Source organism: Ursus maritimus, unplaced genomic scaffold, assembly GCF_017311325.1.
Source record: "Ursus maritimus isolate PB19 unplaced genomic scaffold, ASM1731132v1 scaffold_1, whole genome shotgun sequence".
NCBI lineage: Eukaryota > Metazoa > Chordata > Mammalia > Carnivora > Ursidae > Ursus > Ursus maritimus.
Window position 1 is genome coordinate 25,895,554 of NW_024423343.1, and position 14,233 is coordinate 25,909,786.

A 14,233-nucleotide genomic window follows, 5' to 3' on the forward strand; every position below is an offset into this window, starting at 1 on the left:
GTGTCTGATTCTTGGTTTTGGCTCAGGATTCTGAGATCAAGCCCCGTTTGGGGCTCCATGCTGAGCACAGAGTCTGGTTAAGACTCTCTCCCTCTGGCCCTCCCCATCCTGCACATGTGCTCTCTTTCTCCTTCTCAAATAAATACATAAATCTTTTTTAAAAATTAAAAAATAGGGATCCGTGGGTGGCTCAGTTGGTTAAGCATCTGCCTTTGGCCCGGGTCATGGTCCCGGGGTCCTGGGATCAAGTTCCATGTCAGGCTCTTTGCTCAGCAGGGAGCCTGCTTCTCCCTCTGCCTGTTGTTCCCCCTGCTTGTGCTCTCTCCCTCTCTCTCTGACATAAAAAATAAATAAAATCTTTTTTAAAAATTAAAAAATAAAAAGTGAACCAAATAAGCATAATTTCCATCTCCTTGCAAATCTACATCTCCTTTTATGGAATTCATATTAAATTACAACAAAGATGACTGTGATGTTACCCAGATTATCTATAACTCAGGATGTTAAGTCTGATTTGACATTTGACCACGAAGGAAATAGGAAATTGGTATAATGTTTTCCTATAGGAGAAAAATAAATATATGTATTTTATTATATATTTAGTATATATATTATACTAAATAAATGCATATATTTTGATAGCAAAAAGAGAAGGGATAGTTCTAATCCTTTTCAAAGCAAGTACAGTTTTATTATTGCTTCCTTTCAAAGGTAGTTTACCAAAATGTCACTAGGTGGCAGTAGCATTGCTTCTACCAGTATGCTAGGGCTGCCTGTAGTATGGTTTTCCGAGTAAATATGTACGTACTCAGATTTCTGAGATATTTCTTCTGATCTTTGTTTTATCAAAATAAGTATCTTTGAGTAGTATTTTCATATTCAATCTAGGAATGTATTCAAAGAAGAACAACCAATACATTGCTTACACCTCCTATTCCAGAGCTGGGTACACTATTGTTCTAGTTATTAAAATGAAGTAGAAGACCTTTAAATATCATATTATACTTAGCCAAATGGCATTTTCTGATCATTTAACTATTCAGTTTCCTTCCTTTCTCTCTGTTATCCTTGAATTTTGAACATTTGGGGCCTCTCTGCCATTTGGATATATTCCACCAAAAAAATCATATTCTTTTTGGATGGAGACCTATCATATTTAAGTGGCAATTATAGGATTTTCATTTCCTCTCATACGTACTCTCCATATTTGATGTCAAATCTTATGGTTTTCCAAAGACTAAACAATAAAGTGATAAAATTCAGATATAAATAATGAGAGTGACTCATTTATTGCACTGTTTCCATGTGCCAGACACTGTGCTAAATGGATTGTCTCATTTTTTCTTCACACCTCTCTATATCATAAGCATTATATTTACCCTCATTTTACAGATAAGGAGATTGAGGCATGGAGAAGCTAATCAATTTTCCCAAGATAACACAGATACTATAGCTCCAGAACCTATTCTCTTAACTTACACGCTAGTTTGCTACCCAGAAATTTAAAGTAGATAGACCTTTTTTCTTTCCCCACTTCCTTCAGCCATTGGCAATGAAGTGGAAATTCAGTGTTGTTTTCTAAGACAAGCTTTAGTTATTTCCTGTGTGGTATGCTCTTGATTCTAAGAGCACAGAATATTACAGAAAAGAATAGGAGAGGAAAAAAATAGCACTTCTTTACATTCCTCCAAAAAGTAATTACCCAGTTCTTAAGACCTTGAGTGGGGGGTTAATTAACTATAAAATTAAATGGCAAAACTAAGATGTTATATTTTATATTTGAGTCATAGCATATTAGAGTACAATTAATGGTGTTGTTTACATGGAATATGGGCTAGATAACCTCTCCAAAGTGGATTCTAGTTCCATAATTCTATGATTCAAAGTTACGTCATTCAGAACTCTGAAAGATACTCTGAGTCACTCAGTAAGTTTCAAGGATTTTCTTTTTAAATGCTAGCTGCAGTATTATCTGTTAGCGATTATTAATGAATGTTCAAAAATGTTGCTACAAGGGTATTGATCATTCACAAGAAGCACCTTGCTAATAATGCGTGGTACAATTACTCGCCACCATCTATTACAGAGTAATTTCTAGAAGCATGAGGCAATGTCTGCAGTGAAGAGCCAAGGCAGAATCCGTGTGGTAACACCCAATGTGATGCCAAGAATATGCAAATATTTAGGGGGTGCCTGGGTGGCGCAGTCGTTAAGTGTCTGCCTTCCGCTCAGGGCGTGATCCCGGCGTTATTGGATCGAGCCCCACATCAGGCTCCTCCGCTAGGAGCCTGCGTCTTCCTCTCCCACTCCCCCTGCTTGTGTTCCCTCTCTCGCTGGCTGTCTCTCTCTGTCAAATAAATAAATAAAATCTTTTAAAAAGACATTTATATAAGAAAAAGAATATGCAAATATTTAATCTCTTTATCCCCCAGATTATGTATTCTTGGAGGCCATTAATTTCTTCAAACCTGTGGACTTCCTTAAATGAATTAAAGCAAGAGTTCTAAATGAGCCCATCCTGATCTGAAATTTAACTTCAGCTTCTGGAAGCTCCCAGCATTCCCAGAGAAATAGCTCTTGTGTGAGGGAATGGGGCTTAGATTCTCTCGCATTGTAAATAGTGCATAAATTCTCAAGTGTGCCATCACAGTGGGGAGAGGGCAAAAGTATCTTAAGAGTTGTCAGATTCTTAGGGCGCCTGGGTGGCTCAGTTGGTAGGACATCTGACTCTTGATTTTGGCTTGGGTCGTGATCCCAGGGTCGTGGGATGAAGCCCCACATTGGGCTTTGCTCCCAGCAGGGAGTCTGCTGGGGATTCTCTCCCTCTCCCTCTCCCCCCTGCACATGTGGGCGCCCCTGCGCATGTTTTCTCTCTCTCTCTGTCTCAAATAAAAATAAATAAATTCAAAATAAAAGAATTGTCAGATTCTCACTTATTTTCCAACTGAAGTGTTATATATAGTGTCATTGAGCTAAACCGGGAATAGGCTTAGAGGGAATATATACTCATCTGTTTTCAATGTATAGAACAGTATTTCCCCACTTTTTTTCATTTCTTCTTCCATCTTTAGGTTTTCTCTGAGTAATCTTGGATGTGTGGGGTGGAAGTGGGAAACTTTGTGCTGATTAGATGGTAGAGATTTGGCCTAATTAAATGAATAGAAAGGGAGATAAACAACATAAGGGAAAGAGTGAGAGGGAAAGAAGGTTTTGATGTGACCCAGCATGTTCTGAAACAGAGGCCAGGATACAGAGGTGGAAAAAGTGTGGCGCCAACCTTCCTACTGCTTGGTTTTGGAACCAGTAGGTGCCAGTCATAGTGTCTGTTTCTACAACAGGATTGAGTAAAGCCAAGGGAAAGGCAGTCCGTTGGGTTTTTAATTCGCATGGTAGTTACACTGATACACCTCTGAGGAATCTGTCCCTCATAGCTCCTACTCCTCCTGACACTCAGGTCTTGCTTGGTCCTGGGTCTTGGTATATTCCTTTCTACTCTTTTCTGGAAATGGAGAGTACCCAAATTGTCCCCACCACAACGAAGCTAAAAGGTTCAGTTTTGTGGTTTGAGAATTGCTATAGCCAGTAGGAATGGCAGGGCCAGCATCCTCTTGAGAATCTGTCCCTAAAGCCTTCCTTTTGGGGACTCAGTCATGGCTTTGAACTTGCCAGTGCATAGGTGAGGCACATTAATTTCTAGTTTGAGTTTAACTGTGCCACCTTTGTCACTAACTTCACGCCTTTATTAGCCACAGCAAAGGTCTCATTCATGAATTCCATAGCAGAATGATCAAAACTCTGTTTCTATCTGAATTTCCACAAGGAAGACAGAGCCAGCTGACCATAGCTGGGCCTTGAACCTAAGAGGTCAACTAGAATGGGGTGTATTTGGGGGGTCACCCAAAGTGGAAGGCTAGTATGTCAAATCCAAGCCAGTTTCCTGAAGGAGGTTCAAGAATTGGTGCCAAAGAGACCAGATGTAAGCTCAAAATTCAAGGTATGAGAGCCAAGAATCTGGAATATAAGAAAATTTTATTTACGTGAAAGCAATCAAAAACAGTTGAGAAGAGAATGATTTCAAAGGCTACTATAGGTTGTCTATGGCCAGCAGGAGAAAGTATAAAGTATTAACATTCCAGATCATTCAGTTCAAGTTAGAGACTAGCTATTGAGAGGGATAAGAGGAAGGGCTGGAGAGAGATGGAAGAGGTTGGACAGTACTGGACGTCGCTGTCTTGAGTGCTCTGATGCTGTTACTCTGCTACATTCCGTAGATCTAGATCAAAATACTTCGCAATATAAAATAATGTCTAATAAATATTTTTTTTTAAAGATTTTATTTATTTATTCAACAGAGATAGAGACAGCCAGCGAGAGAGGGAACACAAGCAGGGGGAGTGGGAGAGGAAGAAGCAGGCTCATAGCAGAAGAGCCTGATGTGGGGCTCGACCCCGGATCGCCGGGATCACGCCCTGAGCCGAAGGCAGACGCATAACCGCTGTGCCACCCAGGCGCCCCTAATAAATATTTTTAATGTTGTCCTTCCAGCTTGTTACTTTATTATTTTACTCCAAGACAAAGAAGCAGAATAGAGAAATGTTTATACTTAATTTCATTAACAGAGACTAATTATAAAAAGAAAAAAAAAGACAAATTCTTCATGGATTTAGATTGGGGAGGAAAATAGGTGTTTTCAACAGCTGTATTAAAGGACTGTACCACCAGATGGTGCTCGCCTATTAAAGGCATGCTGGTTTTCAAGCAGTTTCCCTAAATGGTCTAAATTTTTTAATCTAAAACATGAGATGTTATTTATGTAGTTTATCTCTTTTTGCATCTTTTAATACACGATTCCCTAGCAGTGAATATAGTGGGTTCTAAATTTAAGCTATTTTGTTTAACATATGCTTCTTTTGGAGGAAAAAAAAAAAAAAAGAACGAATAATTCCACTTTTGTTTTGTTCTAAAGATCTTCTATTATATAATTTTTGATACGCTAGGTGACTAAAAAATATGCTCTTTTTCTATGCTTAATTTTTTTTTTCCTTTCATTTCCTTTACACTCAAGGCAGTGCAGCATAAGCTAGCAGAATTAAAAACACACATTTGTGTAACCAGAGCTTTTGTGGACAGCTGTCTTCAGCTGCATGAAAAGAAACGTCTGGACTCTGCTACTGCTTCCATGGCTAAATATTGGTATGCGCGCTTCAGTCATTAAAATGTGGTGTTTGCACAGACTGTTACGGAATGCTTCCAACTTTAAACTCAGCCTTGAGGATCTTAAAGGAAGAAGGCTGTGAAGATGAAAGAAAAAGTGCTGAAAGGTCCCTTTGAGCCTATTGTGCTAAAAATTACTCAGGTTGATTTAACTTTTAGCTTGCTATTGAATATAAGATGTTAACATACTGAAGTCGGCTGACTGAGGAGTTCATTCAAGTACTAGTTTGATTTCAAATTATCTGACAAGAGGCGTTATAAGGAGACCAAACAAGGACAGTAAGTCTTAGAGTCCTGAGATTGAATCCCAATGCTTTCATTAAATAACTATAATTAAATTTAATTCTCTCTGGGCCAACATTTTGATATCTGTGAAATGAGTAGACTGGACTGCATATTTCTATTTAAAATGTCCAGATCTAAGAAAAATTTCTGAAAAATTGATTGTCCCATCAAAAGTTGCACATGCTCTGTTAAATGAAAGGGAAAATGTCCTATTAGGCTTGGAAAGACTTTTCATTGGTATTAAAGATGAGTTAATTGAAAAGAGACTTCTGTAAGGCTTTTGTGTACTTTAAGATACAAGAACATAGTTTAAATCAGATTCTGGAAATGGGTTTGGTTTCCTCTGTTTTAAAAACAAACATTCTCACATCTCATTAGCCCAAAAATAACCTAGAAAAAATTCCTGTCATTATTCATTAACTTGTGTTCAGTTCAATCAGAAATAGAATGGAGAAATAATGCAGGGTAGTTCTTTATGTAATGATTCCAGAATAATGAAACGGCCAGGTTGAAATTAATACTAGGAACTTGTACTTTGGGGGAGACATCTTACATTTACATTTACAGCAAGTTCTCTGACTAATTGAAAAAAGTATAAAAAAATTTTTAGATGTTTTTAGAAAAAGAGATATTCAGATAGCTATTGACCTTACTGTTCTTTGAAAACACTGAGTTTAAAGACATACTGTTACTTCACATTGATGCAGAGGAAGCAACTAGTTATAGCCCAGTAAATATTTCACTAAAATACTTGCCAAATACAAAAATGTATAGAATTCTAAATATTGTTGCCCCCTGAGCCTTCTCTGTTAATCATTATATTGTTACTGTTATATTAGGAACATCCTCACCTGTTCTATGCCTTGAGTTAAAAATTGTTTTAAATAAGAAAATGTGGCTATGCTTACTTTTGCTTTATGTTTCCCACTATTGAAAAATAGGTTGAGGGGTGCCTGGCTGGTTCAGTCAGTAGAGCATGCGACTCTTGATCTCAGAGTCGTGAGTTCAAGCCCCACGTTGTGGGCAGACGTTACTTTAAAAGGAAAAAAATAAGAAAAATATGTTGAAAAGCATTTTGAACTTACATTTTTATGTTACAATGAATAAAATCTCTACCAGTTATCTTATGAATTTTAATGATAGTTAAAATTACTGTGCTAAGATCAAGACTATTTCTCAAGTATTTCATATACTTTGGGAATAATAATACCCAAATAATCTTTAAGAAGTTTCCTATATGATAGTGCTACCTTAATAATAGTCTTCCCTCTTAGGTTTTTACTTTTACTTTCAGTTTATTTCTGAAAATCCCTAAAAAAAAATTTGCACAGTTACCGAAATTCAGAATTGCAACCTTCACGTAGAAGTGACATCTTTGGAGAAAAAGACATATTACAAGGCAAAAGGAAATAGATAGCTGTATAACTATATAATTAACTTAGATCATACAAAGAATTTAAATAAATTAGGCCAAATTCAGGTTTTTACTTTATCCTTTTCAGGCCTAAAGTAGCCAACACCTAATTGTCTGTGCTTTCCACATTTTATTTCTAGCCTTAACAAAAACCCAGCAGAACTAATTGATGATGAAAGTATTCATTATGTGAAAATTGCCCAGAGATTTATTTCATATATAATTTATGTCAATCTTTTCCGGTTGGCTAATATGTCTAATTGTAATTGTTCGACAAATGTATGTATTTAAATAGTCAGAAATAATTTGTTTCCCGATTGTGAAGCATCTTGTGAAAATCTATTTCAAATCTTCCTTTTTTGCTTTTCATTTTGGTCATCTAGGGCAACTGAATTACAAAACCGTGTGGCTTATGACTGTGTCCAGCTCCATGGAGGTTGGGGCTACATGTGGGAGTACCCAATTGCAAAGTGAGTATGATGTGAAGAAAAAGGAAAATTTCTTCACTGTACTTTGTACATTGAGTGTAGTGGAAAAAAGATGCAAAATCTTTGTGTTTGTCATCTGCCTACAAAGTGTGTTCGAGCAGATGAAACGGCTTCATGTGTTCAGCTCACTACTAGGAATTTACCATTTTTAAAGAAAGTGAAAGGTCCAATATAGTAAAGTTTGGCTTTTTTGAATCATTATACAGGATTAATATCACTTTCTTTATAATCGAATGATACTGTATTTTATTGGTTAACCGTAATTACACAGGTTATTTTGACTCTTTTACTCTGACAGTAGGTGCTGCAACAAAACACCTTTAAACGTGTGTCTTAGATACATGTGTTTTCGATTACGACAGGACAGAGTTCCAAAAGTAGTATTGTTGGTTCATAAGTGTGCGTATTTTAAATTTTAATACATTGCCAGATGATTTTCTCTAGTTAGTAGCAACTCATACTCAAATGAAAAAAGTTTGAGGATAACTTATCTTCCTAAACTGTGAATGTTCTTGCTTTTTAAACCTTATGCTAATATAATGGGTAGAAAATAGGTTATTATTCTTCCTTGAATTTGCATTGACTATTAATTATTTTATTTTACTGTAGTAAGAACATTTAACATCAGAAATACCCTCTTCACAAATTTTTAAGTATTCCGTACTATATTATTAACTCTAGGTACAACATTGTACTGTAGACCTCTAACGCCTATTCATCTTGCTCGACTGAAACTTTATGCCCATTGATTAATAATTCCCCATTATCCCCTTCCTTTGTTCCTGGCAAACATCATTCCTTTCAATTCTATGAATTTGGCTATTTTAGATAACTCATAAGTGGAATCACATAGTATTTTTCTTTCTGTGACTAGCTTATTTCACTTAGCAGAATGTTCAAGTCCATCCAAGTTGTCACACATTGTAGAATTTCCTTCTGTTTTAAGGTTGAACAGTATTCCATTCCATTTTCTTTATCCATTCATCTGTGCATGGACATTTAGGTTGTTTCCACATCTTGGCTATTGTGAATAATACTGCAATGAACACGTGAATGCTAATATTTTTTGGAGGTCCTGATTTCAATTCTTTGCAATAAATACCTAGAAGTGGGATTTTAAAATCATATGGTAGTTCTATTTAATTTTCTGAGGAGCATTCATACTGTTTGCCATAGCAGCTGCCCCATTTTGTATTCCCTCCAACAGCATGCAGGGGTTCCAATTTCTCCACGTTCTTCTCAACACCTGTTTTCCTTTGTTGTTGTTGGTTTTTTTTGTTGTTGTTGTTGTTACTAGCCATCCTGTTTCCCTTTGGGTTTTTTTGTTAATAGCTATCCTCACAGGTGGTGTGAGGTGATGCCTCATTGTGGTTTTGATTTGTGTTTCCCTGATGATTGGTGACAGCGAGCGTTTTTTCATATACCCGTTGGTCCTTTATATGTCTTCTTTTAAAATATCGCTTTTTATTTTATTTTTTTAAAGAATTTATTTATTTATTTTAGAGAGAGAGAGAGAGTGTGTGAGCACGCACGCACACTCCCCACCCCACCCCACACACACACACACACACACACACACACGTGAGCCCGGGGAGGGGCAGAGGGAGAGAGAGAGAGAGAGAGAGAGAGAGAATCTCAAGTCAGCATGAGCTGGACAGTGGGCTTGATCTCACGACCCAGAGATCATGACCTGAGCCAAAATCAAGAGTGAGACACTCAACTGACTGAGCCACCCAGGCACCCCTAAAATACCACGTTTTAAAAGTAAAAAAAAATTGGCACTTCAGAAAAAAACGTAAATATGAGAAGGATCAAAGTTTTCATATCTTAAATACTTGATTATTCATTTTGCTCTAGAAAATTTTCCTCTTACTTAGCAATATTTTCAGTTTAAAAAACTTTCTCAAAGGAATTTTACTATATGGAGAGAAGTCCGGTTGAGTTCTGAATCTGAGAATGTGAATGCTATGGGCTTCTAAAAACTTCGTCTATTCTAATTTTAATCTAAATACAGACTCTCTGAAGGGTAAAATTATCAAACTGGTATTCAGACTGATTTTCAAATTTATCATTTTGGCAAACATAATTGAAAACATTTGATATACTTATGGTCTTTAATGAGGAAAATTAAACATTTTAGTTAAGTTATATTAAGAACAGAAGCTCCAGCATAGATATAATCTACTAATTTTCTGTAGTCATTGGGGCAGTTCAGAAAGCTTTAATCATAGGGTGTGTATAATTTATAACCTTTTATAAAAACTCAGCAGCAACTAGGGCTTTTCCCTTCTTTTGGAATGTAGATATGAAGTAACTAAGTTGTATATATATATCTATACACACACACACACTCATATATATACCCATTATATATTATATATATGTATTTTTAATAATATATATTTATATATATACACACACTCATATATTCTCTCTTTCTCTCTCTCTCTCTATATATATACACACACTTTTTTTTTTTTTTGGTCAATCCTGGACTTGGATTTTGGTATATCCTTTCAGAACTACTTCAAATGAGCCTTAATCAAAAGCAGATTTATTTTTTTTATCTTTGTATAGTCGTGAAATCAGAAGTAAACATTGAGTTATGCTAGCACAAATTAAATCATCCTGAAATTTTTTCTGTGCATTTCCATGTTTTATTCTCAATATTCACAATGGTAAGAAAATCATAATGCATATCTATATTCTTCTACTTGACTGTGCCATTACAACTGCTGCTGGAAAGGTCGACATGTATTGGCTCAGTGTTTGTCTAGTCTAGTTCAGGTTCCAGGCATATGAGGTGAAGAGGAGTCACCCATCCACATGGCCCAAGATCAGAGTACAGAGTAAGTCTTGCTCTCTGTTTTCTTAGAGGCCATTCCTTCAGGTCAGTAGCAAGTAAACATTGTAGCTTGATGGCTTACTTGAAATGCCTGGTTTCAATTTGAGAGACTTATATTTCCTTTCAGGAGTAATAATCCCTTTCTTGGCTGGTCTGTTAGTTCAAAGATTGTATGAACTTTTAAACTAGACTGCTGTTTCTCTTCCCCAGAGACGTGAGGAAAGAATTTTTCATGAGTTAGGAAGAGAGAATAATAGATAATATCAAAAGGCTGATTAGACACATTAGGCAGTATGTGGTTGCAGTGCACGGACTTTGATTTGAGAGAAAAAATCATCCTGATTGTGTTTCTAATATCCTCGGATTAAGCTGTATTGTTTGTCTGTGTATGTGTTTTGGGGGTTGTTTGGGGTTTTTTGTTTGTTTTGCATTTTTCTTTTGTTGCTTTTTACTTGTTTTTTATTTGTTTGTTTTTAAATAACTGGTCTTAAGCATGTGAACTTGTTTCAGTCTTACTCATTGGACTTGGAGCCTGGGAGAAGTGAGGCTTATTGAGCTTTGCCATTTCAAGGCTCCTCGGTACTGTTAGGAAGAATAGCCTAAGACAAGCTTCATCACTGTGCGGTTAAACGTTCCTTCTGCTGCCTTTCTCTGTTAATTTTAGTTGATGACTTAATTGAATTAGTAACCTATAAAAGGTTTACTGATCTCTGTCATTACCTACTCCATTGGAACTTCTTCAATGCGGAGAAGAAAAAAAAAAAAAAACAGTTCAAAAATTTCTAAAAGCATTGCTGAAGTAGGCTGAAATTCTAGGTAGGTTCTCTACATGCAAGTGCTGGATTTTGTGGACAGCAGGGGAATCTCTTCAAAAGAAAAAAATATATTTGAAAATGCGAATGTCTTCATATTTCAAATTTCATCAAAAAGTAGGTATTGAAACTCTAAAGTTCCTTTGTAATACACCAAATCAGTAACTATTTACTGAGTGCTCACTGTTTGCCAGGTAGCATGATGAATATGGAGAGTCTAGAGTTGGTCATGTTCCTAGAGAGCTGGCACATTTAATTTGTCTCAAATGTTAAATTAAAAACAAAAAACAGGAGCGCCTGGGTGGCTTAGTTAAGCAGCTGCCTTGAGCTTGGGTCGTGATCCCTCCCGGGGTCATGGGATCAGGCCCCACCTTGGGCTCCCTGCTCAGTGGAGAGCCTGCTTCTCCCACTCCCTCTCCCCGCCCCCATGCTCTTACTCACTCTTGTTCTCTCTCAAATAAATAAAATTTAAAAAATAAGTAAATAAAAATTTTAAAAAATTAAAAAACCAAAGAACATTCTATGCTTGAAAAAAAAAATGCCTTTGAATTTGTCTACTAGGAAAGTCCAAAGCTCATAACTAGTCCTGCATGCCTAGACCAATTAAAATATTGTGGTATAGGGGCGCCTGGGTGGCACAGCGGTTAAGCGTCTGCCTTCGGGTCAGGGCGTGATCCCGGCGTTATGGGATTGAGCCCCACGTCAGGCTCCTCCGCTATGAACCTGCTTCTTCCTCTCCCACTCCCCCTGCTTGTGTTCCCTCTCTCACTGGCTGTCTCTATCTCTGTCAAATAAATAAATAAAATCTTTTAAAAAATAAATAAATAAATAAATAAATAAATAAAATAAAATAAAATATTGTGGTATAATAAAAAAGATACTTGCCAAAGTGGCAAGATACCTACCTTCTCATTCCAGCCTGCCAATTAATTATCTGTTATGTGACCAATAAATAGTAACCATTCATTAGTACATGTATAACTGCTCTGCCCTCAGTTCCTTTACCTGCAAAACAACAGTAATATTTATCCTCCCTGGTTCCAGTATAAAGGATAAAGGATACGAGAGGATAAAATGAGATGAGAAAAGGTAAAAACAACTATACAGTTTCACGGCTGCTATCATTGCTACCAAAAGTGAATTCCTGGTAACATTTTTTTTTTCGTGGCAGTAGACTTAGGCACTCAGTATTTTAATATAGTGGTTATATTAATGGTTAATAGCCAAACCATTTCCAAAACATAAGTTACTTGTTAACTTTGTGGGAAGTAATATTCCCTAAAGCATCAGTTACACGCCTGATGGCAGCATTGGTGGTGGGAATCTAAAGGGATGTTAGAAAATAGGTACTTTCTTTTCTCTTTTGTTTCCTGTAAAACCAGTAGATTTAAAGTTTTTTTAAGGGAACATTAAAAATAACAAGAAATTAAGACATTCTGTCCATTCCAAACCTGAAACAGCCTTTTTTAGAATGCTAGAATGCTATTACATGTGCTAAATTTTACAAAATTATATCAGTGAAACATACTAATAAATGTTATTTTGAAATTGTAATCTCATCAAGCAAACTAAAGCTATACAGATGATCAGTATCTTTTTTTTTAAGATTTTATCTAATTAATTTATTTGACAGAGAGGGAGAGAGCACAAGCAGGCAGAGTAGCAGGCAGAGGGAGAGGGAGAAGCAGGTTTCCTGCTGAGCTAGGAGCTCTGTCCGAGGACCCTGGGATCATGACCTGAACCCTGAGCCAAAGGCAGTCGCTTAACCAACTGAGCCACCCACGCGCCCCTGGATGATCAGTATCTTAATAGAATCTTATAATTATACAAATCTAGGTTGAATGCCATAGTGGAAAAAAACGGAATTTATAAAGAGCTTTTATTGTTCGGATTTCATTAAATAAATACTTTAACTAATAGTTACCTGGTAAGACAAAATTTGTAATTTCCAGTATTTTTATTTACTCATTTAATGCTCTTCTGATTTATTTAGAGCTTATGTGGATGCCCGAGCTCAGCCAATCTATGGTGGTACCAACGAAATAATGAAGGAGCTGATTGCAAGAGATATCTTCCGTGACAAGTAGAGGTCTGCCCACATCCTGGAATCCTATTACAGCTAATCTGGTTTTAAATCTACTCAAGATAAAATGCAACCTGGCAAGGGAGGAAACGCTAAACATGTTTTTATATACTTTCTCTATAGAAAAAGAAATCAAATATGAGATTAATACAATGGTAGGAGAAACTTTGAATTCAAAGATTCTAAAATTCTTTAGTACAAGGTTTGACTTTTAATTTTTTATGTAGCTAAAAGGCAAAACTTTTCTGATTCTAGAAACTTCGGTGTTTGCTACTCCCTAAAATTCTAATAAAAGCATAATTGCTTTCAAATTGAGGCAGCAATAGTTTTGTTACTATTAGTATTTATAGTAACAGTAATAGTTACAGCACATTGACTTTGAAAGGGAAGAATAAATATACAATGTAAATGCTTTCTATCACCCTGTCCTAAGCCTCTGTTTTTAAGCAGTGGAATCATTTCTTCAAACAAAAGTTTATGCAGAGTCTCTGTGAAATGCTGATGAATGAAGAGCTGCTCTAGGGGAAGCAGGAAGCTTCCTGCCTTACTGCCTGGGAAACACTAGGACTCAAGCTGAGCATTTGCCCGACCCCACCCAACTGGAGAATTTGGGCGCTTCTCTCACCTACTAACACCTGGGCTTTCAGCAGATTGCATCCTAGTTTCATTTATAGGAGAACACAGAATAATTTATCATCCTTTAGTTTCAATATATTGGTGTACTTTATAGGTATCAAAACAGTGACTTTTATTTGGGAACAGTGTACTTTTAAAAACTAACTTGTGTGGGGCGCCTGGGTGGCACAGCGGTTAAGCGTCTGCCTTCGGGTCAGGGCGTGATCCCGGCGTTATGGGATCGAGCCCCACATCAGGCTCTTCTGCTGTGAGCCTGCTTCTTCCTCTCCCACTCCCCCTGCTTGTGTTCCCTCTCTCTCTGGCTGTCTCTATCTCTGTCGAATAAATAAATAAAATCTTTAAAAAAAAAAAAAAAACTAACTTGTGTTATAAGCCAAACTTGTGTTATAAGCCAAACTTAAAAAAATGATGGCAGATGAAACTGGCAAGATCCCTGCTAATAAGTGAATAAACAAG

The 14,233-nt window shown here is 36.6% G+C and overlaps 1 protein-coding gene across 2 annotated transcripts in view; it reads left to right on the forward strand.

The window, feature by feature from the left end:
* Positions 1-13,559, forward strand: part of ACADL (acyl-CoA dehydrogenase long chain) — a 39,367-nt gene extending 25,808 nt beyond the window's left edge. For both annotated transcript variants that reach the window (XM_040641193.1, XM_040641186.1), the window contains 3 exons: positions 5,066-5,193; positions 7,297-7,383; positions 13,052-13,559. In XM_040641193.1, coding sequence (XP_040497127.1) covers positions 5,066-5,193; positions 7,297-7,383; positions 13,052-13,145 — 309 coding nt within the window. In that variant the 3' untranslated portion in view covers positions 13,146-13,559. The remainder of the gene's footprint in view (positions 1-5,065; positions 5,194-7,296; positions 7,384-13,051) is intronic.
* Positions 13,560-14,233: the final 674 nt, after the last annotated feature.